We start from the raw sequence: 27643 nt of genomic DNA, 5'->3' as shown, positions 1-27643 counted from the left end.
AGGTGTGATTGGGTCCAGGTGTGATTTGGTATCAGGTGTGATTTGGTACCAGGTGTGATTTGGTACCAGGTGTGATAGGGACCAGGTGTGATTGGGTCCAGGTGTGATTGGGTCCAGGTCTCATCGGTACCAGGTCTGATCAATGCTCCTGTGTCTCTGCAGAACCCGGACATCGTTCTGGTCCACTACCTGAACGTGCCGTCGCTGGAGGATTCTGGGAAATGCAGTCCTCTGCTCTGCGCCGTGTCCGACCGCCATGACAGCGTGAGGTGGAGCCGGGACGACCTGCTGAGCCAGCTGAAGCCCATGTGTAGGCTATCTGTGTGTGTGTGTGTGTAGGCTATCTGACTGGTTGCTGCTGAACGATGGGCTTGTAGGTGGAGGTGAGAAGAACCAGATTATGGTCAGATCTTCCTAAAGGAGGCAGGGCAGAACAACTGGATCCATTGTTCATATTTGCATAAAATAAGTCCAAGATCTTATTTTCTCTGGTGGAGCAGCTGACAAACTGCTGGAATGTTGGTAGAGTTGCAGAGAGGGAGACGTTGTTGAAGTCTCCGGAGATCGCCATGAATGAGTTTGGATGCTGTGTTTGTAGCCGAGCAACGACGGAGCTGATGACGTCACAGGCTGTGTCTGGTGCGGTACCAGGTATTATATAAACCGCTACCAGAATAACACAGGTAAACTCTCTGGGTAAATAATATGGACGGAAGCTCACAGCTAACAGTTCCATGTCCTGTAACTGTTAATGCAACAAGAGCCGCACTCAGCAGAGAGAAGCCACCCCCCAAACAAAGCGTTGCCAGGCTACGTATCCTGCTACATTCCCAAATAATATTCAGCTGTTTAACAAGGAATGGTTATCCTAAATACTACACGGAATAATGCCATTCTTATGCAACAGTATATGGTGAAAATGCAATAATGCCTAAGTTCGGTGCAGCTGAAATCAGCCAGAACTGGCAACTCTGACAGGGTCAGTTAGGGCTGTTAGGACAGCAGAGTTTCTGCAAACAGCCTGCAGCTCTTGTTTGTGGAGAGAACTGCAGCGTTGAGGATCATTATGACTTGTTTAGATGCATTTTCACAAATCCAGTGGCTGCTTCATGAGCATCTCAACCCCGTGTCTGGGTTCACCATGGAAATCCTCCAGGAGCTGCCAGCTGATCGCTCTGATTGGTTGACGCCCCGCGTCAATCAGCCAAAGTTCATATTTTCCATCTCTGGCGTTCTGCGCAGAACGCCGACGCTCAAAACGCGACACGAGAAAGCTCGACGCCCCCTTGCCGCGCCTCCACATAGACTTTACATGGAAACCTGCCGCTCTTGATGCTCAAAACGTGTTTGGTCTGAACACACCGTGACAGTCTGGGATGTGTTCATGCAGCCATGTCTCGGTAAAACACATAATACTGCACTCTCTGTATTCTTTCTGGGACCTTGTTAGCATCTCGAGCTCGTCCGTTTTGTTAGCTAGCGACCTCAGGTTACCCATGACGACAGTCGGGAGAAATGGTTTAAATCTCCATCGCTTTCTTCGCTCTCTGACTCCCGCTCTGCATCCTCTTCTCTTTCTTTTCAACTCCATCGGGATTTGATGTGTTGTTTCGCTGATCATCCTGATTTGGGAGAGGTTAATCAGTTGATCCAGATTGTAAACAAGTCTTTCGTTGCCATGGAGACTCATCATAACAAGCCTTGAAAGAGCCAAAAATTTGCAGCACACCCTCCGAACCGGCATGAAATCCTCAGAAAAAAATACCTAATTTGAGGTAATATCTATGCAAGAAGACTTTGTACTTTACAAAAAACCAAGACAGGATGTCAGGGCTTCTACAGCTACTACAGACGGTGCAGTCTAGAATGAAACACTCATCGTGTGTGTGTGTGTGTGTGTGTGTGTGTGTGTGTGTGTGTGTGTGTGTGTTTGTGTGTGTGTGCGTGTGTGTGTGTGTGTGTGTGTGTGTGTGTGTGTCAGTCCACAGCATGAAGTGCTCGGTGGGGTCCGGTGACTTCAGCATCGAGGATCTGGTCCAGCACATCCTGGACCGACAGAGAACCAAACCCCAGCCCCGCACACACACCTGCCTGTGTAACACCAGCCAGGGTAAGACTGTGGCATCACGGTGACATCACGGCGACCTCACGGCGGCGTGTGAGCCAAACTGTGTGTGTCTGCAGTGTCGTCGGGAGCCAACATTCCTCACCGCTGCAACAGCACCAAGCACCGCATCATCTCCCCCAAGCTGCCCCCCTCCTCCTGCAGGCCCGCCCCCTCGCCGCTGTCCGAGCCGGGCGGAGACGCCACGCTGCCCCGGCTGCAGGCTCAGAGCAGCCCCGCCCCTTCCCCCAGCCCGTCCTCCACGTGAGTGTCTGACCGCAGCGTGATCCGGCTGTGATGTCACTGTGATGTCATGTGTCCTCTGTCTTGTCCACAGCTCGGCGTCGTCCCCCCCTCAGCCCCAAGGAGCCACCGTCGCCGTGAGCAACCCTGGCAGCGGTTTCTATGGCGATCACCACGGCAACCTGGCCACGGTGGCGTTGCCACAAAATGCGGTCATTGTCATGGCAACTGCTGCCATCGCAGGAAGTCAGGGAGGGAGAGGAGGCGGGGCCAGAGCTGAGGAGGCGCCACAGAGGCGGGGCTTCGGACCGCTTCTCCTCTCCCCCGGCCTCCCTCCCCCCGCTGGGAAGTCCGTGTCCCCCTCCCCTCCCTCCCCCTCCCCCACTCCCCCTGTCCAGACTCCTGGGATGACCACCCTCTCCCTCACCCTCCTGCCCTCCCCCGTCATCAGAGGTCTGCTCCTCACCCCCTCCTCCTCCACCAACACCTCCCTCCAGTCTTCCCCGCCTCCTCCTGCTGCATCCTCCCCCCCCTCCTCCTCCCCTGCACCTTCCCCATCCCTCACCCCTGCCTTCGACCCCGACTCCTTCCTCAACTCCCCCAAACAAGGACAGACGTACGGGGGTCCTCCTCCCACCTCCACCTACTCTCCCACCATCGTCAGCAGCTGCTCCCCCCTCTCTCGTCCCTCCCTCACTCTCTCTCTCTCTCCCACCTCAACCCGCCCCTCCTCCGTCTCCCCGCCGTCCTCCCTCTCCTCCCTGTCCTCCTCAGAGGTGGACAGGAGAGACTCTGCCTTGTCTCTGTCCACCTCCCCCTCCTCCTCTTCTTCCCTCCCCCCCTCCCTCTCACTGTCCTTATCCCCCACCTCCTCTGTGGCTCCTCCCATTCTCCCCCTCTGTCTGGAGCTGGGGGCTCTGGGGGAGTCAGAGGGAGGGAGGGAGGAGTCGGTGGGAGCTGAAGAGTTGATGAAAGAGGATGATGATGAAGGCAGGGCTCCGCCCACCAAGCTTGCTCTGCTCCAGGTGAGCGTGATGAATTCCTGGCACTACTTTCTGTGCCTGTATCCTTCCACCGGTGTTCTCATGTTTATTTCTCCTCTGTCAGACAAGCCCCGCCCCCTCCACCCAGTGTCCAGACTCCGCCTCCGTTCTCTTAGTTTGCTCCGACCCGGCAGCCAATCAGATGCAGGGACAGGCAGACGGACAGCAGCCATTGGCCCTGTCTCCACCTGAAGCCCCGCCCTCTGCTAACATCACCCACCAGTCTCTGATCACCAGCGCCAAGATGGCCGTGGGTGTCATGGACACCGCTCCCCTGGCAACGCCCCCCGTCCAGGTGAAGGAGGAGACGAGACCGGACTACGACTCGGAGGATGCCAGCATGGACACTCGCTCGGCAGAGGAGGCGGAGCCTTGCGAGCGTGGCGGGGAGGAGCTGGACGTCTCCTTCGACAGCCAGTTTCCAGACCTGATCTCTGACCTCATCACTGAGGAGACCAATCCCACCGCTGGCCCCGCCCCCTCCGTTTCATCGGCAGCTCCGAACCTGGCTGTGTTCCCTACGGGGATCCGCTATGTGGTCCCGCCGCAGCCCTCCCCCTCCTCCTCCTTCCTCCCGTTCCCACACCCTCTGCCCGCCTCCTCCACTCGCCCCGCCTCCATCACCGACTTCTCTCCGGAGTGGTCCTACCCAGAGGTAATCAATCACATGATCATGTTTTCAGCCACCTGATCAGCCCTGAATGACACACATCCGTCACAGTGTTTCTGTTTCACGGGTCATTTTCACGCACAGCCAATCAGAATCTGGAGAGGGAGTATGGATCAGACTGCAGCTGGGGGGGATGTGAATCAGGTATAGCTGCTCGTCCAGCAGGGGGCAGCAGAGCGCTGTCTGCTCATTCCACAGCAGCTGTAACCAGAGACCTAAACTAGGCTAAGCAGTCCACTTTGGTGTCAGAACCAGAGTCCAAGATGTTGTCCTGCAGGTGTGTCATGTCTGGTGACCTCATGGTCCTTCCTTCTCCTCTGCAGGGTGGAGTGAAGGTGCTGATCACTGGGCCGTGGTGCGAGCCCACCGGCCAATACTCATGTGTTTTTGATCAGACCACCGTCCCAGCGTCTCTGATCCAGCCCGGAGTGCTGCGCTGCTACTGTCCAGGTACAGATACAGGTTAGGGTAACCAGTCCAGCATGCAGGGACACGGGTTAGAGGAGGCACAGGTCTGGACCAGAGTCTCTTTTAGAAACAAGTGAAAAGACGATGAAGCTGTCATGGACCTGGTTTCTGCAGTGAGCTCCAGACCAAAAAAAAGTTTATTCGTCCTCAGAAACTGATACTGGATTTGGTCTAAGCCCAACCTTTATTTACCTGCTTCTCTAAATTTACCAAATAAAATCTGGAGAAAATTCTTATGTCAGACGTAAGCAGATCAGATGTACAGTCATCATCAGAAATAACTGCATTTCTGGTCCCTTTTCTGCGTGCGTAGAGTCATCCATACGTCTCCTCATACGTGTACAGGTCCAAACATCCACCAGAGGGCAGACTCCTCCCCTTCTTATCGTCATGTCTGTCCTCAGACAGGAGACAAGAGGCAGGACAGTAGACTGATAGGGTCAGAACAAAAAAACCTTGCTGTCACAGGACATTTGTCTCTCGCCTCACCAGACACTTAGTCAGTGTATCCATTAGAAACTACACTTCATGTCAATCATGTTACACACATTACATGTAGAAGAATACGACACATACCCTACCAACCTGTCCTGTACCGAGCTGTACCTTACCAACCTGTCCTATACCGAGCCGTACCTTACCAACCTGTCCTATACCGAGCCGTACCTTACCAACCTGTCCTATAGCGAGCCGTACCTTACCAACCTGTCCTATACCGAGCCGTACCTTACCAACGTGTCCTATACCGAGCCGTAGCTTACCAACCTGTCCTATACCGAGCCGTACCTTACCAACCTGTCCTATAGCGAGCCGTACCTTACCAACCTGTCCTATACCGAGCCGTACCTTACCAACCTGTCCTATACCGAGCCGTACCTTACCAACCTGTCCTATAGCGAGCCGTACCTTACCAACCTGTCCTATACCGAGCCGTACCTTACCAACCTGTCCTATACCGAGCCGTACCTTACCAACCTGTCCTATACCGAGGCGTACCTTACCAACCTGTCCTATACCGAGGCGTACCTTACCAACCTGTCCTATACCGAGGCGTACCTTACCAACCTGTCCTATATCGAGCCGTACCTTACCAACCTGTCCTATACCGAGCCGTACCTTACCAACCTGTCCTATACCGAGCCGTACCTTACCAACCTGTCCTATACCGAGCCGTACCTTACCAACCTGTCCTATACCGAGCCGTACCTTACCAACCTGTCCTATACCGAGCCGTACCTTACCAACCTGTCCTATACCGAGCCGTACCTTACCAACCTGTCCTATACCGAGCCGTACCTTACCAACCTGTCCTATACCGAGCCGTACCTTACCAACCTGTCCCGTACCGAGCCCCACCTTACCAACCTGTCCCGTACCGACCTGTACCTTTACCAACTTGTCTGGTATGGAGCTGTCCTGTGTTGAGCTAACCTATATCAACCAGTCCTGTACTGACCTGTCCAGTGCCAAGCTATTTTGTAAGGACCAGTCCCATACCGTTCAGTCCCCTACGACCTGTCCTGCACCAACATGACCTTTTACCAACCAGTACTGACTCCACAACCAACATCTTCTCTGCTCTCCAGTCTAGTGGATTCAGTGATTTGGAGGCCGCCTTTTTCACTCTTGTTGTGTAGAACCTGCAGAACCTTAAACATCCCACAGAGCTAGTGGAGACAAATGATCTCTGTCAGGAGTAAAGAAGAGGAATGAAGAAGAGGTTTGACATCAGACCCAGTGCTTTGTTTCTAACTTTCATTAAACTGCATTCTCTGTCTCCTGTCTTTCAGCCCACGAGGCCGGTCTGGTCTGTCTCCAGGTCCTGGAGTCCGGAGGCTCAGTTTCCTCATCAGTCCTGTTTGAGTATCGAGCAAGGAACGCCAGCTCTCTGCCAAGCTCTCAGCTGGATTGGCTCTCTCTGGACGGTCAGTCTGTATTTGGGTCAGTCTTGAATCACTCTAGGGGTCGGTCTTGGGTCAGTCTTGAATCACTCTGGGGTCAATGTTGGGTTGGGCTTAGATCAGTCTAGAGCTGTATTCCTCATTGCGAGGCTCGCAAGCCCCATGCGTCTCACTGACCTTTGCCTTGCGGCTCGTGAAGCAGCCACTGACTTTCTGAAAGTGCTATCTAAACAAGTCATAATGATCCTCAACGGTGCAGTTCTCTCCACAAAGAAGAGCTGCAGGCTGCTTGCAGAAACTTTGCTGTCCTAACGGCCTTATCTGACCCTGTCAGAGTTGCCAGTTTTGGCTAATTTCAGCTGCACCAAACTCCACCAAAGAGCTGCTCCATTGGTAGCTCTGTATATACACTACTCACAAAAAGTTAGGGATATTTGGCTTTCAGATGAAATTTATGGAAAATGCAATATGTTCACGCTACAGTGATATAATATAAAAGTAAGACATTTAAGTAGAAGGATGCACTACTGATTTCCTCATCTCAAAAAATGCATTCAACACAAAAGGTAACAACAATGGTAGTTACACCACAACAAAAAATTTGAACGTCTCAATATCTGGTCATGTGCCCTTGAGCATCAATTACAGCTTGACAACGACGTCTCATGCTGTTCACAAGGCAACTTATTGCCTGCTGAGGCATGGCATCCCACTCTTCTTGAAGGGCAGCCCTCAGGTCATTGAGGTTCTGGGGTGCAGGGTTTCGAGCCTCTACACGACGGCTCAGCTGATCCCACAGGTTTTCAATGGGATTCAGGTCTGGAGAGAGTGCAGGCCATTCCATTTGAGGTACACCAGTCTCCAACAGCCGTTCCCTGATGATGCGGCCTCGATGAGCAGGAGCATTGTTGTCCATGATGATGAAATTAGGCCTGTGCTGTTCATGTAGGGGCATAACCACTGGATTAATGATGTTATTCAGGTAGTATGGGCTTGTCACTGTACCATTCACAAAGTGTAGGGCAGTTCTGTACCAAGTGGACACCCCTGCCACCACCAAAAGCTCGCCTGGTGACAACAGTGGCTGATGCATAGCGCTCTCCCTGACGTCTCCAACATCGTTGCCGGCCATCATTTCTGCTCGGTGTGAATCGACTTTCATCAGAGAACAGCACTGAGGCCCACTGGTTCCTCGTCCAGCGTAAATGCTCCCTGGCCCATGCAAGACGATGATGCCTGTGCCTGGTGGTGTGGTCAGGTACCCGTGCAGGTCGTCTAGCACGCAGACCACGCTGATGGAAACGGTTTGGAATGGTCTGACGTGACACTTGGGTGCCTCTCACCTCTCTTAATCATCATCCGGTTTCTCAGGGCAGTGTTCACAATGTAGCGGTCATCAGCACGGGATGTGGCCAAAGGACGTCCACTTCTAGGCCTTTCTGTGACTCTTCCAGTCTCTCCATATCTCTGTTGCAACCTGCTGATGACACTCTGTGACACTCCAAGCTCAGTGGCCACTTCTGTCTGAGAACGTCCTGTTTGAAGCATCGCAATGGCAAGGGACTGTTGTTCCATTGTTAGGTGTCGTCTTGGTCTCATGATGTCAAAATGTGAACAGCATGATGAGGACAACTGTTTAAACACCAGCTCTAATTGAACCAGGACATTTATCGGTCAATTCAAGGATCACACACCTGCCGTGATTTTTGCCGTTAAGCTCCTTGTTAGAGAACAGCAACTTGTGCAAAATTTATTGAAACATTTAACAGTTGGACATGTGCATTTAAAAGCTTAGAGAAGATCACATTAAGTTCACCTGTACAGGTTTGAATGCATTTTAGGCTTGTTGTGAAATTTCACCCAAAAGCTGAATATCCCTAACTTTTTGTGAATAGTGTATATTGAAAAAGAAACACCCACATTCTGGAGGCATTATTGTATTTTTTACCATATACTGTTGCATAAGAATGACATTACTCCGTGCAATATTTAGGAAAACCATTCCTTGCTAAAAAGCTGAATGTTACTGATTTGGCCACGTGGCAGGATATGTAGCATGGGAACGTTTTTTTGGGGGGGGGGCAGCTTTCCCCCTGTCTTAATATATTGAGTGCAGCTCTTGTTGAATTAACAGTGAGGATCTCTGGTCTAGGGGTCAGTGTTGAGTACTCTAGGGGTCAGTCTTGGGTTGGTCTTGGTTTACTATGGGGGTCAGTGTTGGGTCGGTCTAGGGGTCAGTCTTGGGTTGGTCTTGGTTTACTATGGGGGTCAGTGTTGAATCGGTCTAGGGGTCAGTCTTGGGTTGGTCTTGGTTTGCTATGGGGGTCAGTGTTGGGTCGGTCTAGGGGTCAATCTTGGGTTGGTCTTGGTTTGTTATGGGGGTCAGTGTTGGGTCAGTGTTGGATCGGTCTAGGGGTCAGTCTTGGGTTGGTCTTGGATTACTCTTGGAGTCAGTTTTGGGTTGGTCTTGGATTACTCTTGGAGTCAGTCTTGGGTTGGTCTTAGATTACTCTGGGGGTCAGTGTTGGGTCAGTCTTAAATCACTCTAGGGGTCAGTGTTGGGTCAGTCTTAAATCACTCTAGGGGTCAGTGTTGGGTCCGTCTAGGGGTCAGTGTTGGTTAATTGTTAGGGTGGGTCGGTTTTCAGTCGGTATAGGGGTCAGTGTTGGGTCAGTCTTAAATCACTATAGGGGTCAGTGTTGGGTCGGTCTAGGGGTCAGTGTTGGGTCGGTCTAAGGGTCAGTTTTGGGTCGGTATAGGGGTCAGTGTTAGGTCAGTCTTAAATCACTTTAGGGGTCAGTGTTGGCTCGGTATAGGGGTCAGTCTTGGGTTGGTCTTGGATTACTCTTGGAGTCAGTCTTGGGTTGGTCTTAGATTACTCTGGGGATCAGTGTTGGGTCGGTCTTAAATCTCTCTAGGGGTCAGTGTTGGGTCAGTCTTAAATCACTCTAGGGGTCAGTGTTGGGTCCGTCTAGGGGTCAGTGTTGGTTAATTGTTAGGGTGGGTCGGTTTTCAGTCGGTATAGGGGTCAGTGTTGGGTCAGTCTTAAATCACTATAGGGGTCAGTGTTGGGTCGGTCTAGGGGTCAGTGTTGGCTCGGTCTAGGGGTCAGTTTTGGGTCGGTATAGGGGTCAGTCTTGGGTTGGTCTTGGATTACTCTTGGAGTCAGTCTTGGGTTGGTCTTAGATTACTCTAGGGGTCAGTGTTGGGTCAGTCTTAAATCACTCTAGGGGTCAGTGTTGGGTCCGTCTAGGGGTCAGTGTTGGTTAATTGTTAGGGCGGGTCGGTTTTCAGTCGGTATAGGGGTCAGTGTTGGGTCAGTCTTAAATCACTCTAGGGGTCAGTGTTGGGTCGGTCTAGGGGTCAGTGTTGGCTCGGTCTAGGGGTCAGTTTTGGGTCGGTATAGGGGTCAGTGTTGGGTCAGTCTTAAATCACTTTAGGGGTCAGTGTTGGGTCGGTCTCGGGGTCAGTGTTGGGTCGGTCTCGGGGTCAGTGTTGGGTCCGTCTAGGGGTCAGTGTTGGTTAATTGTTAGGGCGGGTCGGTTTTCAGTCGGTATAGGGGTCAGTGTTGGGTCGGTCTAGGGGTCAGTGTTGGCTTGGTCTAGGGGTCAGTTTTGGGTCGGTATAGGGGTCAGTGTTAGGTCAGTCTTAAATCACTTTAGGGGTCAGTGTTGGGTCGGTCTCGGGGTCAGTGTTGGGTCGGTCTCGGGGTCAGTATGGGTTATCGTCCTCTGAGGATTTCCCAGCATGCCATCAGCAGTCTCTCTCTCTCTCTCTCTCTCTCTCTGTGTGACTTTAACTTGATCTGATCCTCTCTCGGCCGCTCAGTCTGCTTCCTGCCACTGTGTCCGTTGATGTGTGTGTGAATGTGTGTGTGTGTGCGCACATGAGTGTTGACTCATCTTGTGACATCACAGTTCACTGAATGACACTGAGCGCGCTCAGTGAGCTGTAAGGCAGAAGATGGACGGGACTCAGAAGCAGCATGGTGTCGGTAGGACCCCCTTCTCCTTGTCATTGTGTTTGTTGTCATGGTAACGTAGCTGGTGATGTTCAGATGAATTGGTGTGTATGAAGTGTGTTTTTTGTCCAGCTGTGTGGTAAAGCTGCTGGTTTCTTTCAGCAGACCCCAACCCCCCCAGTGGGCGATGGTCCCTAACAGCCTGGAGACGTCTCGCTGGTTTGCTGTGGTTTTCTGGTGTTTTTGTCACTGATGATTTGTCTGCAGGCTGGCTGAGGTCAGCTGTAATGGGAGGAATCCTCAGCTGTTATCAGGGAGTCCCTGGTGTGTGTGTGTGTGTGTGTGTGTGTGCGCTTCAGGTCACAGTGTATCAGGCTAAATCTGGAACTCTGCTTTTATTTCCTCAACACACAGCCAGCGTGCCAGGTGATTGAAGTCGGTCAGATAGTTTCCATTTGACACACAGTGTGTGTGTGTATGTGTTTAAGAGGCTCTCTTTAAGCAGTTATTTAAGAGAGGCCTCCTGGTTAGAGCTGTCGACATAGTCTTCACACTTTCCAGCCAGTCACATCAGTCTTTGGATGATTGACGAGCAGCTGATTGGTTGAAGGTCTCATGTTTGTCTTGAGGTTTGGTGAGGCTCGGGTCTGTCATGATCTGACTTCTTCCTGTGGTCGGAGCAGCTGCACCGCGTCCAGGAGAGGCATCATGGGAGATGTAGGAGCATTGTAGTGCGGCTTGGTTTCTGTCCCACCTTGGAATGGTGTAACTGGGATACAGGAGCCTCGCTCACCTGTGGAGGAGCTCTGTGTCACATACCTGTTCTCCACCTGCAGATAACCAGTTCAGGATGTCCATCCTGGAGCGGTTGGAGCAGATGGAGCGTAGGATGGCGGAGATGGCCGCCCGCGACAACAACAACAACCAGCAGCTGCAACATCAGCAGCAGCACAACAGCCAGCTGGCCACACCCCCTCCTCCACACCTGCCTGAGGACCATGACCAGGTACGTTCAGTTCTCAGCCTGGGGCAGCTATGTTGGAATCTATCGGGGAGAATGAAGGAGTAGCTGTACTCCTGGTTGCCATGGAGACAGAGATGGTTCTAATGAGTGCAGGGGAGGGCCTGCACTCACAAGAGACAACACCGAGTTCTATCTAGTTTACATGGTTCTGCTGAGTTCTGTTTAGTTTACATTGTTCTACCGGATTTGATCTAGTTTACATGGTTCTACTGAGTTCAATTTAGTTTACCTGGTTCTACTGAATTCTATCTAGATTACATTTTTCTACTGGGATCTGTCCAGTTTACGTAGTTCTACCGAATTCTATCTAGTTGATATGGTTCTGATTTTTATGTAATTTACATGGTTCTACTGAGTTTTATCCAGTTTACGGTGTTCTACTGAGTTCTATCTAGTTTACATAGTTCTATTGGGTTCTATCTAGTTCAAATGGTTCTACTGAGTTTTATTTAGTTTACATGGATCTACTGAGTTATATCTAGTTTACATGGTTCTACTGAGTTATATCTAGTTTACATTGTTCTACTCTAGTTTACATGATTCTGAGTTACATCTAGTTTACATGGTTCTACTGAGTTCTATCTAGTTTACATGGTTCTACTGAGTTACATCTAGTTTTCATGGTTCTGCTGAGTTCTATCTAGTTCACATGGTTCTACTGAGTTCTATCTAGTTTACATGGTTCTTAGTTCTATCTAGTCCAAATGGTTCTACTGAGTTCTATCTAGTTTACATGGTTCTACTGAGTTCTACTGAGTTTACATGGTTCTACTGAGTTCTATCTAGTTTACATGGTTCTACTGAGTTCTATCTAGTCCAAATGGTTCTACCGAGTTCTATCTAGTCCAAATGGTTCTACCGAGTTTTATCTAGTCCAAATGGTTCTACTGAGTTCTGTTGGGTTTACATGGTTCTACTGAGTTATATCTAGTTTACATGGTTCTACTGAGTTATATCTAGTTTACATGGTTCTACGGAGTTATATCTAGTATACATGATTATGAGTTATATCTAGTTTACATGGTTCTACTGAGTTCTATCTAGTTTACATGATTGTGATTTATATCTAGTTTACACCATTCTACTGGGTTCTGTCTAGTTTACATGGTTCTACTGAGTTATATCTAGTTTACATGGTTCCACTGAGTTCTATCTAGTTTACATGGTTGTACTGAGTTCTATGTAGTCCAAATGGTTCTACTGAGTTCATTCTAGTTTACACTATTCTACTGGGTTCTGTCGAGTTTACATGGTTCTACTGAGTTCTATCTAGTTTACATGGTTCTACTGAGTTACATCTAGTTTACATGGTTCTACTGAGTTCTATCTAGTTTACATGGTTCTACTGAGTTACATCTAGTTTGCATGGTTCTGCTGAGTTCTATCTAGTTTACATGGTTCTACTGAGTTCTGTTGAGTTTACATGGTTCTACTGAGTTCTATCTAGTCCAAATGGTTCTACCGAGTTTTATCTAGTTTACATGGCTCTACTGAGTTCTGTTGGGTTTACATGGTTCTACTGAGTTATATCTAGTTTACATGGTTCTACTGGGTTCTATCTAGTTTACATGATTGTGATTTATATCTAGTTTACACCATTCTACTGGGTTCTATCTAGTTTACATGGTTCTCCTGAGTTCTATCTAGTTTACATGGTTCCACGGAGTTATATCTAGTTTACGTGATTCTGAGTTATATCTAGTTTACATGGTTCTCCTGAGTTCTATCTAGTTTACATGGTTACACTGAGTTACATCTAGTTTACATGGTTCCACTGAGTTATATCTAGTTTACATGGTCCCACTGATTTATATATAGTTTACATGATTCTGAGTTATATCTAGCTTACATGATTCTACTGAGTTATATCTAGTTTACATGGTTCTGAGTAATATTAAGTTTACATGTTTCTACTGAGTTAGATCACGTTTACATGATTCTGAGTTCTATCTAGTTTACATGGTTCTACTGAATTCTATCTAGTTTACATGGTTCTACTGAGTTATATCTAGTTTACATGGTTCCACTGAGTTCTATCTAGTTTACATGGTTGTACTGAGTTCTATCTAGTCCAAATGGTTCTACTGAGTTCATTCTAGTTTACACTATTCTACTGGGTTCTGTCGAGTTTACATGGTTCTACTGAGTTCTATCTAGTTTACATGGTTCTACTGAGTTACATCTAGTTTACATGGTTCTACTGAGTTCTATCTAGTTTACATGGTTCTACTGAGTTACATCTAGTTTGCATGGTTCTGCTGAGTTCTATCTAGTTTACATGGTTCTACTGAGTTCTATTGAGTTTACATGGTTCTACTGAGTTATATCTAGTTTACATGGTTCTACTGGGTTCTATCTAGTTTACATGATTGTGATTTATATCTAGTTTACACCATTCTACTGGGTTCTATCTAGTTTACATGGTTCTCCTGAGTTCTATCTAGTTTACATGGTTCCACGGAGTTATATCTAGTTTACGTGATTCTGAGTTATATCTAGTTTACATGGTTCTACTGAGTTCTATTGATCTTACATGGTTCTACTGAGTTCTATCTAGTCCAAATGGTTCTACTGAGTTCTTTCTAGTTTACACTATTCTACTGGGTTCTGTCGAGTTTACATGGTTCTACTGAGTTCTATCTAGTTTACATCATTCTGAGTTATATCTAGTTTACACCATTCTACTGGGTTCTGTCTAGTTTACATGGTTCAACTGAGTTATATGTAGTTTACATGATTCTACTGAGTTATATCTAGTTTACATGATTCTGATTTATATCTAGTTTACACCATTCTACTGGATTCTGTCTAGTTTACATGGTTACACTGAGTTACATCTAGTTTACATGGTTCCACTGAGTTATATCTAGTTTACATGGTCCCACTGATTTATATATAGTTTACATGATTCTGAGTTACATCTAGTTTACATGGTTCTACTGAGTTCTTTCTAGTTTACATGGTTCGACTGAGTTATATTTAGTTTACATGATTCTGAGTAATATTAAGTTTACATGTTTCTACTGAGTTAGATCAAGTTTACATGATTCTGAGTTATATCTAGTTTACATGGTTCTACTGAATTCTATCTAGTTTACATGGTTCTACTGAGTTACATCTAGTTTACATGATTCTGAGTTCTATCTAGTTTACATGGTTCTACTGAGTTACATCTAGTTTACATGGTTCTACTTAGTTCTATCTAGTTTACATGGTTCTACTGAGTTCTATCTAGTTTACATGGTTCTACTGAGTTCCATTGATCTTACATGGTTCTACTGAGTTCTATCTAGTTTACATGGTTCCGCTGATTTATATCTAGTTTACATGGATCTACTGAGTTACATCTAGTTTGCATGGTTCTACTGAGTTCTGTCTAGTTTACATGGTTCTACGGAGTTATATCTAGTTTACATGGTTCTACTTTGTTCTATCTAGTCCAAATGGTTCTACTGAGCTCTATCTAGTTTACATGGTTCTACTGAGTTCTATCTAGTTTACATGGTTCTACTGAGTTCTATCTAGTTCAAATGGTTCTACTGAGTTCTATCTAGTTTACATGGTTCTACCGAGTTCTATTGAGTTTACATGGTTCTACTGAGTTCTATCTAGTTTACATGGTTCTACTGAGTTCTGTCTAGTTTACATGGTTCTACTGAGTTCTATCTAGTTTACATGGTTCTACTGAGTTCTATCTAGTTCAAATGGTTCTACTGAGTTCTATCTCGTTTACATGGTTCTACTGAGTTCTGTTGGGTTTACATGGTTCTACTGAGTTATATCTAGTTTACATGGTTCTACTGGGTTCTATCTAGTTTACATGATTGTGATTTATATCTAGTTTACACCATTCTACTGGGTTCTGTCTAGTTTACATGGTTCTACTGAGTTATATCTAGTTTACATGGTTCTACTGAGTTCTATCTAGTTTACATGGTTCTACTGAGTTCTATCTAGTCCAAATGGTTCTACTGAGTTATATCTAGTTTACATGGTTCTACTGAGTTATATCTAGTTTACATGGATCTACTGAGTTACATCTAGTTTGCATGGTTCTACTGAGTTATATCTAGTTTACATGGTTCTACTGAGTTATATCTAGTTTACATGGATCTACTGAGTTACATCTAGTTTGCATGGTTCTACTGAGTTCTGTCTAGTTTACATGGTTCTACTGAGTTATATCTAGTTTACATGGTTCTACTGAGTTATATCTAGTTTACATGGTTCTACTGAGTTACATCTAGTTTACATGGTTCTACTGAGTTATATCTAGTTTACATGGATCTGCTGAGTTACATCTAGTTTGCATGGTTCTACTGAGTTATATCTAGTTTACATGGTTCTACTGAGTTATATCTAGTTTACATGGTTCCGCTGATTTATATCTAGTTTACATGGATCTACTGAGTTACATCTAGTTTGCATGGTTCTACTGAGTTCTGTCTAGTTTACATGGTTCTACTGAGTTATATCTAGTTTACATGGTTCTACTGAGTACAAACTGTTGTAACTATATGCGTGATTCCCCCCCTACCCTACCCCCAAACGTCCTCTCAGACTCTGGAAGTTTCGTGATCTCTCTGGTTCTGCAGAAACCAGTTTATTCCGGTGGGGAAATTCTTTTCGGTGGCCTGCAGCCAGTCTCTGCCGGCGGTGGCGTGCAGCCAGTCTCTGCCGGCGGTGGCGTGCAGCCAGTCTCTGCCGGCGGTGGCGTGCAGCCAGTCTCTGCCGGCGGTGGCGTGCAGCCAGTCTCTGCCGGCGGTGGCGTGCAGCCAGTCTCTGCCGGCGGTGGCGTGGCAGCCAGTCTCTGCCGGCGGTGGCGTGCAGCCAGTCTCTGCCGGCGGTGGCGTGGCAGCCAGTCTCTGCCGGCGGTGGCGTGGCAGCCAGTCTCTGCCGGCGGTGGCGTGGCAGCCAGTCTCTGCCGGCGGTGGCGTGCAGCCAGTCTCTGCCGGCGGTGGCGTGCAGCCAGTCTCTGCCGGCGGTGGCGTGCAGCCAGTCTCTGCCGGCGGTGGCGTGCAGCCAGTCTCTGCCGGCGGTGGCGTGCAGCCAGTCTCTGCCGGCGGTGGCGTGCAGCCAGTCTCTGCCGGCGGTGGCGTGCAGTCAGTCTCTGCCGGCGGTGGCGTGCTGAGGGAGCTGCAGGTCCTGATGTACGTGAGGTTTTCCGTGCAGCAGGGCGGCTTAAAGCCGTCAGCGTCTAGGGACAGAGGTTGCATTCTTCGGCTGACAGGTAGTGTTTCATCCCAGAACTAAAGACGCCGTCAGACAGAAGGTTGTCTGTCTTCAGATTAGACCTGCAGCAGCCAATCAGCTGCTTGAGCTGGAGATTAAAGTCAGACAGAGGAACAGGGTAAGGGTTGGGTAAGTCCGGTTTTAGGTCCGACCAGGTTCCAGGAACAGTCAGCGTTCACTCTTCCCGGTATTCCCGTCTTTTTTAACACTCAGTCCCCTGTTCCCCCCCACTGCGTTGGAGAGGTAGGCGTGTCCGCTGCTGGAGGTGAGTAAAGATCCAGTCCCAGGTGGATTACATGAAGGCACTGTTGGCCCCGCCCCTTCCAGGCTGATGTCATGGGAATTTGGCAGATGGAGCGGCAGAGTTAAAATAGACTCGCCGTGACCTTAACTAAAACAATTAGAGCAGCGGTGACCCTGCAGAGCCGCTCCTCCTTTTACCAGTTACCATGGTGACGGGCTCTGGCGCTGGGATTGGCTGATCGAGAAGCAGCGTGGACACGGGGTTTGGGCGGCGGCGGTGCAGCTGTCGGAGAGCAGGACGGATGACTGACAGCTGGGTGGAGGTGAGGAGTGATGACAGGAGGTGTTTCCAGATCACAGCGAGCCTCGCTCTCCACGCTGTCACTCACCCTCAGCCTTGCTCGCCCATGTGCGTCACACCAAGACGGGGGTGGGGAAGACTGCACATGCCAGGGGAAATCTGGAGGGGAGGGGGCTGTTTCCTGCCAGCTGGGGGGTGACCCGAAGCGGGGCACCATGATGGTCCAGGTGCTCGGTGGGTGGTCCGGTGCAGACGGGGGTCTGCAGACATCGTTCCTTTACCTGGATGTCCAGGGCTCACCAAACGAGACATTCTGCTCTGGGATCGGTTCTGGTCCGAGATCTGGTCCGAGATCGGAATCAGCAGAACCGCTCGGCTGTGTGTGGCGGGACTATTTTACGTCATCAGCACGCTGTGCAGATCTTTCCACGCCGCTCAGTAGAAGCTGTGGCGAACGGACGCTCGCCGCTCCTCAGCTCTGCTCGGTTCCACTCGTTCCTGGCCTTCAGTTCGCCTCCGGTCCACCTCAGAATCGGACCTCAGAATCGGCTTTTACTGGTTTTATTGGGTCATTAAAGTTTACATACAGATACGTTAGAGTAAGCAGTAAGTACACACGTCTGTATACAGCCCTGTACTGGTGTCATACTTCTACTCTACGTTTTAGTATGCAGTATGCAGACAGTTTACCACTAATCCTCTGCCCTCGTTCTACTTTTAGTCCTCGATACACAGACCTCCTTCAAGTTCACTTTGAACTGAAATGTTCCAGTTTAATCCAAACAAGCATCAAGAAGTTTTTATTCTGTGTGTGTGTGTGTGTGTGTGTGTGTGTGTGTGTGTGTGTGTGTGTCAGTCCCCACAGTGGTTTGAAAGGAGGATTGTTGGAGTGTGTGAAAGAATGATGAGAGGAGGAAGATGGGGAGGAGGAGGAGAAGGAGAGAGACTTCATCACTCAGTTCGTCACCGTGGGATGACTCTGCTTCACCTGGCTGCAGCTCAGGGATACACACACCTGATCCACACCCTGATACACTGGAGGTAAACACAATCTGGATCTGTTCTGAATCAGCAGTACAGCAACCCCAGAACCTGCAGTTCCCCCTTCATCCACTAGGGGCTCCACAACAGAGCAAATCCCCAGAGACTCCCATGTTAAAAAGACCAATTTCACAGCAGAAATAAACATGTTTACAGCAGAAATAAACATGTTTACAGCAGAAATAAACATGTTTACAGCAGAAATAAACATGTTTACAGCAGAAATAAACATGTTTACAACAGGAATAAACATGTTTACTGTCGTAATAAACATTTAAAGCAGAAAGAAACATGTTTATTGTTGTAATAAACATGTTTACAGCAGAAATAAACATGTTTACAGGAGAAATAAACATGTTTACAACAGGAATAAACATGTTTACTGTCGTAATAAACATATTTAAAGCAGAAACAAACATGTTTATTGTTGTAATAAACATGTTTACAGGAGAAATAAACATGTTTACAGGGGAAATAAACATGTTTACAGGGGAAATAAAGACGTTTAATCCTTTTTTTTTAATAACATCTGTATAGATATTTATTAATCTATAAATTCTGTGTAATTTGGGGTGTTATTTTGATTGACAGGCCTCTGATACCTGACAGCCAGACGATGTAGTATAGCCGCTAACAGCTTTAGCCTCATCTTTAACCCACTTTCCTCTGTTAGCTGGTTAGCTCATGCTAGCTCTGTTAGCTCTTAGTTACAGGCAGGTCAGAGTTCAGTAGCACCCCCACAATCACCGCCCCCCTCTCAGCTGCATCTCTTTGCCCATTTATGTATTTTCTGCAAGATGCTGCCAAGATGGCGATGGTAGAAACCGCCCAATGAGCCTCAGTGTAGCTCTAAAGGAACCTTTGGGTGATGAGACAGAGGCTCCGCCCATCTTTACAGCCACGCCCCAAACACGAGTCCAACTTTATTGAAAACATTTTGTTTAGAGACATTTTCATGTTTCTCCATGTTGTTAACTAAACTCGTGTCATTTTCCGGTCCTGATGTAAGAATTAGTTCAGATTTACGTTTTAAGAAAGAAACAGTTTTGTTTGTTTATTTGTTTTAGGAGTGTAACCAGCGACAGTCTGGACCTGGAGCAGGAGGTTGATCCTCTCAATGTGGACCACTTCTCCTGCACTCCTCTGGTAAACTGCGTGGATGTGGCGTCATGGTTGTTGCCACGGTGACCACGGTCTGACGGCGTTCTGTGTGTTGCAGATGTGGGCGTGTGCTCTGGGCCACCAGAGAGCGGCGGAGCTGCTGTACAGCTGGAACAGTCTGGCTCTGGGGATCCCGGACTCTCTGGGCCGCCTCCCGCTCGCCGTCGCACGCTCACGTGGACACACGCGTCTGGCCACGGCGCTGGAGGAGCTGCACATGCAGCGTGCACATACAACACCCAGGGACGTGCACACGCCTCCAGCAGACACGCCCCGGCTACCCCCATCACCTCTGTCCACGAGCCCGGACACAGGTAAGGCTCTGCCCGTCATGTGACCTGGTTCCAGCTTTCTGATTGGCTCTGACAGTCTGCCTCCTCTTCCAGGTCTCAGCTCCTCCAGCAGCCTCCCCTCCCCCAGTGACCCCTCCTCCCCCTCCCCGAGCTCTGCTTACTCCAGTGGCCCCGCCCCCATGGACACCTCCCCCTCCTCTCCTTCATCACTCTCCTCCTCTTCCTCACTGCCTGTGTCACCGCCCTCCCCCTCCTCCCTCTACACCCGACCAGCAGTGTCCATGTGGGGGGAGGGGCCAAACACCACCTTCCGCTCAGGCAACCCAGGTAAGCTCACTGCTGATTGGCTCTGATAAGAGTGGGAGGAGTCTTAATGGCCACTGCTGACCGCTCCTCCGTGTTGCAGGTTTGAACCCCGGCAGCTCCAGAGACTCCCTCTACCTCATGGACTACGAGAACGCCGCCCACACACACTCCATAACACACTCTGCCGGTGGACGGCGGCTTCACGTGGCGCCAACGCTGGAAGAGCAGCTGCTCCACTACAGCGAAAACGCCGAGAATGAAGGCGGGGAGGAGGAGTACCTGGAGGAGGAGGTGCTGCAGGTACAGCCACAGGTTGCCATGGCAACACCCGCATCTTAACAGGAGCTTTTTTTCTCAAAGAGTTTTACTGGGTGCTCGACCCAGGATAAATAACTGTTCTTTTGATCTTTTGTGTTAAATCTGCCTTCCTGTGTTGATCCGATACTAGTTTCAGTTTTTACAGTGAAGTTAAGACATGTAACTTCCTCCTGAGAAGTACTGCTTCGTCTAGTCCTCGGTTCAACTTTGGTTTCCTACGTATAGCTGGCAAGGTTTGCTAGATTTACTTTATGAGCTTTGGTTTACAAGGTTTCCAAACAGGATTCTTAGGTTTATTTAGTAAGGTAGGTTAGGTTTAGTTTTGATGGTATGTTGGGTTTAGTTTGGAAAGTTTGTTAGGTTTAGTTTGGAAGATTTGTCACGTTTAGTTTGGAAGGTTTGTTGGGTTTAGTTCGGAAGGTTTGGTTTAAAAGGTTTCCAAAGAGGATTCTTAGGTTGAGTTTGGAAGGTTGTGGGGTTTAGTTTTGAAGATTGGTTAGGTTTAGTTTGGAAGGTTTGTTAGGTTTAGTTTGGAAGGTTTGTTAGGTTTAGTTTGGAAATCTTGTTAGGTTTAGTTTGGAAGGTTTGTTAGGTTCAGTTTGGAAGGCTTGTTAGGTTTAGTTTGGAAGATTTGTTAGGTTTAGTTTGGAAGGTTTGTTAGGTTTAGTTTGGAAGGTTTGTTAGGTTCAGTTTGGAAGGCTTGTTAGGTTTAGTTTGGAAGGTTTGTTAGGTTCAGTTTGGAAGGCTTGTTAGGTTTAGTTTGGAAGGTTTGTTAGGTTTAGTTTGGAAGGTTTTTTAGGTTTAGTTTGGAAAGCTTGTTAGGTTTAGTTTGGAAGGTTTGTTAGGTTTAGTTTGGAAGGTTTGTTAGGTTCAGTTTGGAAGGCTTGTTAGGTTTAGTTTGGAAGATTTGTTAGGTTTAGTTTGGAAGGTTTGATAGGTTTAGTTTGGAAGGTTTGTTAGGTTCAGTTTGGAAGGCTTGTTAGGTTTAGTTTGGAAGATTTGTTAGGTTCAGTTTGGAAGGCTTGTTAGGTTTAGTTTGGAAGGTTCGTTAGGTTTAGTTTGGAAGGTTTGTTAGGTTTAGTTTGGAAGGCTTGTTAGGTTTAGTTTGGAAGGCTTGTTAGGTTTAGTTTGGAAGATTTGTTAGGTTCAGTTTGGAAGGTTTGTTAGGTTTAGTTTGGAAGGTTTGTTAGGTTCAGTTTGGAAGGCTTGTTAGGTTTAGTTTGGAAGGTTTGTTAGGTTCAGTTTGGAAGGCTTGTTAGGTTTAGTTTGGAAGGCTTGTTAGGTTCAGTTTGGAAGGCTTGTTAGGTTTAGTTTGGAAGGTTTGTTAGGTTTAGTTTGGAAGGTTTGTTAGGTTTAGTTTGGAAGGCTTGTTAGGTTTAGTTTGGAAGGTTTGTTAGGTTTAGTTTGGAAGGTTTGTTAGGTTCAGTTTGGAAGGCTTGTTAGGTTTAGTTTGGAAGGTTTGTTAGGTTTAGTTTGGAAGGTTTGTTAGGTTCAGTTTGGAAGGCTTGTTAGGTTTAGTTTGGAAGGTTTGTTAGGTTTAGTTTGGAAGGCTTGTTAGGTTTAGTTTGGAAGGCTTGTTAGGTTTAGTTTGGAAGGTTCGTTAGGTTTAGTTTGGAAGGTTTGTTAGGTTTAGTTTGGAAGGCTTGTTAGGTTTAGTTTGGAAGGCTTGTTAGGTTTAGTTTGGAAGATTTGTTAGGTTCAGTTTGGAAGATTTGTTAGGTTTAGTTTGGAAGGTTTGTTAGGTTTAGTTTGGAAGGTTTGTTAGGTTCAGTTTGGAAGGCTTGTTAGGTTTAGTTTGGAAGGTTTGTTAGGTTCAGTTTGGAAGGCTTGTTAGGTTTAGTTTGGAAGGCTTGTTAGGTTCAGTTTGGAAGGCTTGTTAGGTTTAGTTTGGAAGGTTTGTTAGGTTTAGTTTGGAAGGTTTGTTAGGTTTAGTTTGGAAGGCTTGTTAGGTTTAGTTTGGAAGGTTTGTTAGGTTTAGTTTGGAAGGTTTGTTAGGTTCAGTTTGGAAGGCTTGTTAGGTTTAGTTTGGAAGGTTTGTTAGGTTCAGTTTGGAAGGCTTGTTAGGTTTAGTTTGGAAGGTTTGTTAGGTTTAGTTTGGAAGGCTTGTTAGGTTTAGTTTGGAAGGCTTGTTAGGTTTAGTTTGGAAGGTTCGTTAGGTTTAGTTTGGAAGGTTTGTTAGGTTTAGTTTGGAAGGCTTGTTAGGTTTAGTTTGGAAGGCTTGTTAGGTTTAGTTTGGAAGATTTGTTAGGTTCAGTTTGGAAGATTTGTTAGGTTTAGTTTGGAAGGTTTGTTAGGTTTAGTTTGGAAGGTTTGTTAGGTTCAGTTTGGAAGGCTTGTTAGGTTTAGTTTGGAAGGTTTGTTAGGTTCAGTTTGGAAGGCTTGTTAGGTTTAGTTTGGAAGGCTTGTTAGGTTCAGTTTGGAAGGCTTGTTAGGTTTAGTTTGGAAGGCTTGTTAGGTTTAGTTTGGAAGGTTTGTTAGGTTTAGTTTGGAAGGCTTGTTAGGTTTAGTTTGGAAGGTTTGTTAGGTTTAGTTTGGAAGGTTTGTTAGGTTCAGTTTGGAAGGCTTGTTAGGTTTAGTTTGGAAGGTTTGTTAGGTTTAGTTTGGAAGGTTTGTTAGGTTCAGTTTGGAAGGCTTGTTAGGTTTAGTTTGGAAGGTTTGTTAGGTTTAGTTTGGAAGGCTTGTTAGGTTAGGTTTAGTTTGGAAAGTTAGTACCTGGACGCCTTCTTCTGTTCCTGAATCCTTCTCGGAAGTTTGTGAATTTTATATCCTAGAAAATGAACAAACACGGATTGAACACCTTTAATCACCAGTCTTTCTTATGATGATTGTACCTGTTGATGCGCAAGGTTGACATGGCAACGTTGGCGGAGCAAATCATCGAGGCGACCCCAGAGCGAATCAAACAGGAGGATTTCCCAAGGGGGGCAGAGTCACCGCTCAGAGAGAGGCGGGACAACCCTGCCATCCAGGACACCTGGCTGGCCACTTACCTAGAGACGGTCGACACGCAAACGCACTCTCCGCCCAGGTATGTTTCATGGTTTAAACGACTGCTCCCAGTGGACTCCAGGTGTGTAATGTTAGATGTGTGGGGTGTTGTAGGCGGATGTGTCCCCCGTCGCCTCTCAGCGCTTTGGCTCTCCAGAGGCTCCGCCCTCCGTCCTCTGCGGCGTGGGCAGAGTTCCTGAATGCGTCGGCCAATGGGAAGATGGAGCGGGACTTTGCCCTGCTGACGCTGACGGATGGTGAGCAGAGGGAGCTGTACGAGGCCGCCAGGATCATCCAGAACGCCTTCAGGAGGTACAAGGTAAACGCCAGAGGATCTCCTCTGTCCATCACCATGGAAACTGTCTGTAAACACGAGGCTGTTCAGACCGCTGCCACCTGGTGGACAAACGGAGGTGTTACGTGCGTTTCAGGGTCGGAGGTTGAAGGAGCAGCAGGACATGGCTGCAGCCGTCATCCAGAGATGCTACAGGAAGTACAAACAGGTGTGTTTGTGTGTTGGTCTGCAGTGTGTCGTCAGCTTCACTCACCTGAACTAACCTGCAGTGTCTCTCTCTCCCTGGTAGCTAACATGGATAGCTCTGAAGGTAAAACGGCGGGTCCTAGGTGTAGTCGTGGCCTAGCTCTGTGTGTCTGTAGTGTGTCAGAAACAAGTCATGCCAGAACATAGAATCAAACATGTCCGTTTAGACGGTCTTCATCAGAACCCGGCCCGTTTCCTGTCTGCACGCTAACTCTCTGACTCCTCCCCCTCTCAGTACGCTCTCTACAAGAAGATGACCCAGGCGGCCATCTTGATCCAGTCCAAGTTCCGCTCTTACTACGAGCAGAAGCGTTTCCAGCAAAGTCGGCGGGCGGCGGTCCTCATCCAGCAGTACTACCGCAGCTACAAGGAGTACGAGAAGCTGAAGCAGACGCCGCGAGGCGCCGCCAGCCACAACCCCAAGATCAAGTAAGTCCTCGCCGCACCTGGACACGTGGCGGCATTAGAACTGGACCGTAGGACCTACAGTAAGTCCTCGCCGCACCTGGACACGTGGCGGCATTAGAACTGGACCGTAGGACCTACAGTAAGTCCTCGCCGCACCTGGACACGTGGCGGCATTAGAACTGGACCGTAGGACCTACAGTAAGTCCTCGCCGCACCTGGACACGTGGCGGCATTAGAACTGGACCGTAGGACCTACAGTAAGTCCTCGCCGCACCTGGACACGTGGCGGCATTAGAACTGGACCGTAGGACCTACAGTAAGTCCTCGCCGCACCTGGACACGTGGCGGCATTAGAACTGGACCGTAGGACCTACAGTAAGTCCTCGCCGCACCTGGACACGTGGCGGCATTAGAACTGGACCGTAGGACCTACAGTAAGTCCTCGCCGCACCTGGACACGTGGTGGCATTAGAACTGGACCGTAGGACCTACAGTAAGTCCTCGCTGCACCTGGACACGTGGCGGCATTAGAACTGGACCGTAGGACCTACAGTAAGTCCTCGCCGCACCTGGACACGTGGCGGCATTAGAACTGGACCGTAGGACCTACAGTAAGTCCTCGCCGCACCTGGACACGTGGCGGCATTAGAACTGGACCGTAGGACCTACAGTAAGTCCTCGCCGCACCTGGACACGTGGCGGCATTAGAACTGGACCGTAGGACCTACAGTAAGTCCTCGCCGCACCTGGACACGTGTTAGAACCGGACTGTAGGACCTACACTAAGGAAAAGGAAATGGATTAAAACCTGTGGTACCAGTTATCTATCTATTGATTCATTGATTGGTTGGTTGTGTCCATCAGGGGTTCGTTCTTGACGAAGAAGCAGGACCAGGCGGCGAGGAAGATCATGAGGTTCCTGAGGCGCTGCAGACACAGGTAGGCGTGACAGCGTGGAGTCTTCTCCTTCAGCTGGACGGTGGTTTGATCCCCGATGTTCCTGCTGCAGGATTAAAGAGCTGAAGCAGACGAGGGAGCTGGAGAGGAGAGGACTGACCACCTAGACCTTCTTCTGGGCGGCGGACGGAGAGAAACCGAGCCGCCGGCGGAGAGGAGGGCGGTGACGGAGAGAAACCGAGCCGCCGGCGGAGAGGAGGGCGGTGACGGAGAGAAACCGAGCCGCCGGCGGAGAGGAGGGCGGTGACGGAGACATCCCTTACTCTACGCCAGCTCTTCCTCCTCTTTCCTCCGCGTCCTGATCGATCACTCAGTCCATCCATCCGTCAGCCAGTTGTCTGTCTCCTGAATGTAGCTGTCTGCAGCCCCAAGAGCCTCCTTGTCCCTGAGCGCCGCCTGACAGGACCAGGGTCCATGTTTGGTTCTGGTGATGATGCTCCCAGACGGCAGGAAGGGCGTCCGGCCCGTCCCGGACTGAGACAGAGCGCGTGGTCCTGGGCGGCAGGAAGGAAGACGTTTCAACACAATCACTTACAGAAACATATATATATTCTAAAGTTTATAGAAGTTCTGGATGTTTTATTTATTACAGCATGAACTGTTATTGTGAATGTATGAGGTGTGTGTGTGTATGGGTGTGTGTATGGGTGTGTGTGCTGCACAGACTGAAGTCAAGTCTTAATAACCCCCCCCCCCCCCCCCATAAACTCCTCCGGGCGACATTTCTGCTCTGAGCCCGCAGGTGTTATAGCGCGAGCTTACAGTGATGCTGTGTTGCCATGGCAACCGCGGTGCTCTGCCCGAGCATGAGCTTCTGTTGGTATGGAGATGTTTTTTCTTTCCTCGGTTTGGCTGAAACGTTCGGTTCATCTGTTGCAGTGACGCTTTGCACGAGTTTGTATGTGATTTCTGCATCTGGACGAGATCCGCAGCGTTATTCTAATAAATCAGCTGTTTACCGTTTTGGGTCTGTTTCTGATGGAAACCAGTTCACCTGGTCGACAGGTGACTCGTCAGCCTCTCCAGCCACGTGGAATAAAACAAGCTCTTCATTCTGCGGTGATGAAACCTGGTCCGAGTTCGATGGAGGAGCGGAACAAAGAGATTTAGTGGAACTTTCATTAAAATAAAATTTCTCGTTGTCAAAACATTTGAATTCCGAATAAAAGTAGATAAATCACTAAAATGTGCTTAATAAACATCAAATAAAGCTTATGAAACAGAATGACCTGAATTAATAGGTGGTGATTGGTTAGTTGATCAATAAATAAAGAAAATGTTTTTATAGAATAATTATTTTACTGAATAACTCATTATTTCAGTATTTGTTTCAGTGTTTAACTTATTCATCGCAGTATTATAAACAGTTTCAGTATTTATTGATCCGATCAGGAATAAATCTGCAGTCAGAAAAACCCGCCGTAGCAACGGTAACTAGGGGCGGGGCTTCCCCACGTTGGAATGAACGGTCGCGTGCAGAGCTCCTGGGTTTTTGTGGACCAGCACCGAACCTGCAGCGGTTCGCCATGATGGACCCGGACCGGGACCTGAAGCTGCACGAGACCGACTCCGCCAACAAAGCCGCTTCACTTCCGGTTCGGTCCGGTTCCGGTCTTCAGGTCAGTCTTCAAACCCGGAAGTTCAGAAACGTCACCGTCACGCGACTCGGTTCTCCTCGAGACCAACAGTCAGACGGAAAGACTTAAAAGCTCTAAATGGTCCAGTTGTCCAGTTCTATATGGGACTTGCACGCAGACGCCATGTTGGTCCCACTGCCTACGTCAGCGGGCCGCCATCTTGGTCCTGGCAAGTTCTCTGAATGAACATGGCGGTAAAACTAATGCTGTTGTACTTTACTCACCGGGAAGTACTTATACTACAAGTAGTACTTCCTGGTGAGTACAGTAAACTAAGGCTGTCCTACTCTACTCAACAGGAATTACGAAATCAAAAGAATTTACGAAATCAAATCAAACTTTATTTCTTGAGCACTTTTCATGACGCGGACAAAAAGTGCTTTACAAGGTAAAATCAAGTCACAAGAATTAAAACAAACAGTAGATGACAAGACATTTAAAAATGATAAAGATGCAACTCTTTCCACACACTCATATACACACAAGGACAGAGAGCAACCACCCCCACCCCATATTCTCTAAATACTGTCTCTAACTGAACGCAGGTTAATAAAACAACTAAAAACATTAATTAAGTGATCAAAATTCTGACTTGGTGCTGATGTGAGCAAACAATACCTCGGGATCCATCCACACCAGGAGCAAGTCCCCTGCATGCTCATAGGGGCCATCGCCACAGCAACCGCACAACTACAGGCAGCCTAGGGCCCACCTCGCTGCCATAAAGCTGCAGTGCAGGACCCCGCACCACCCAAACAGCAGCGGTCTCCATGACAGCAGACCTCAGACAAAACAGGCAGGGC

The 27643-nt window shown here is 48.2% G+C and overlaps 1 protein-coding gene across 1 annotated transcript in view; it reads left to right on the top strand.

Moving 5' to 3' along the window:
- Positions 1-26166, top strand: part of camta2 (calmodulin binding transcription activator 2) — a 28861-nt gene extending 2695 nt beyond the window's left edge. Inside the window, exons 7-25 of the mRNA XM_079258103.1 lie at positions 163-310; positions 1982-2110; positions 2185-2368; positions 2442-3372; positions 3455-4045; positions 4384-4510; positions 6319-6453; positions 11227-11396; positions 18047-18231; positions 19299-19377; positions 19451-19706; positions 19779-20012; positions 20092-20291; positions 23156-23337; positions 23412-23616; positions 23729-23800; positions 24074-24267; positions 25111-25185; positions 25256-26166. Of these exons, the coding sequence (XP_079114229.1) occupies positions 163-310; positions 1982-2110; positions 2185-2368; positions 2442-3372; positions 3455-4045; positions 4384-4510; positions 6319-6453; positions 11227-11396; positions 18047-18231; positions 19299-19377; positions 19451-19706; positions 19779-20012; positions 20092-20291; positions 23156-23337; positions 23412-23616; positions 23729-23800; positions 24074-24267; positions 25111-25185; positions 25256-25310 (4152 nt within the window). The 3' untranslated portion in view covers positions 25311-26166. The remainder of the gene's footprint in view (positions 1-162; positions 311-1981; positions 2111-2184; positions 2369-2441; positions 3373-3454; positions 4046-4383; positions 4511-6318; positions 6454-11226; positions 11397-18046; positions 18232-19298; positions 19378-19450; positions 19707-19778; positions 20013-20091; positions 20292-23155; positions 23338-23411; positions 23617-23728; positions 23801-24073; positions 24268-25110; positions 25186-25255) is intronic.
- The last annotated feature ends 1477 nt before the right edge of the window (positions 26167-27643 follow it).

This window comes from Telmatherina bonti (assembly GCF_933228915.1).
Source record: "Telmatherina bonti genome assembly, chromosome: 18".
NCBI classification, from domain to species: domain Eukaryota; kingdom Metazoa; phylum Chordata; class Actinopteri; order Atheriniformes; family Telmatherinidae; genus Telmatherina; species Telmatherina bonti.
The sequence above is the reverse complement of the archived record's forward strand: the minus strand, read 5'-3'. Positions and strand labels throughout refer to the sequence as shown.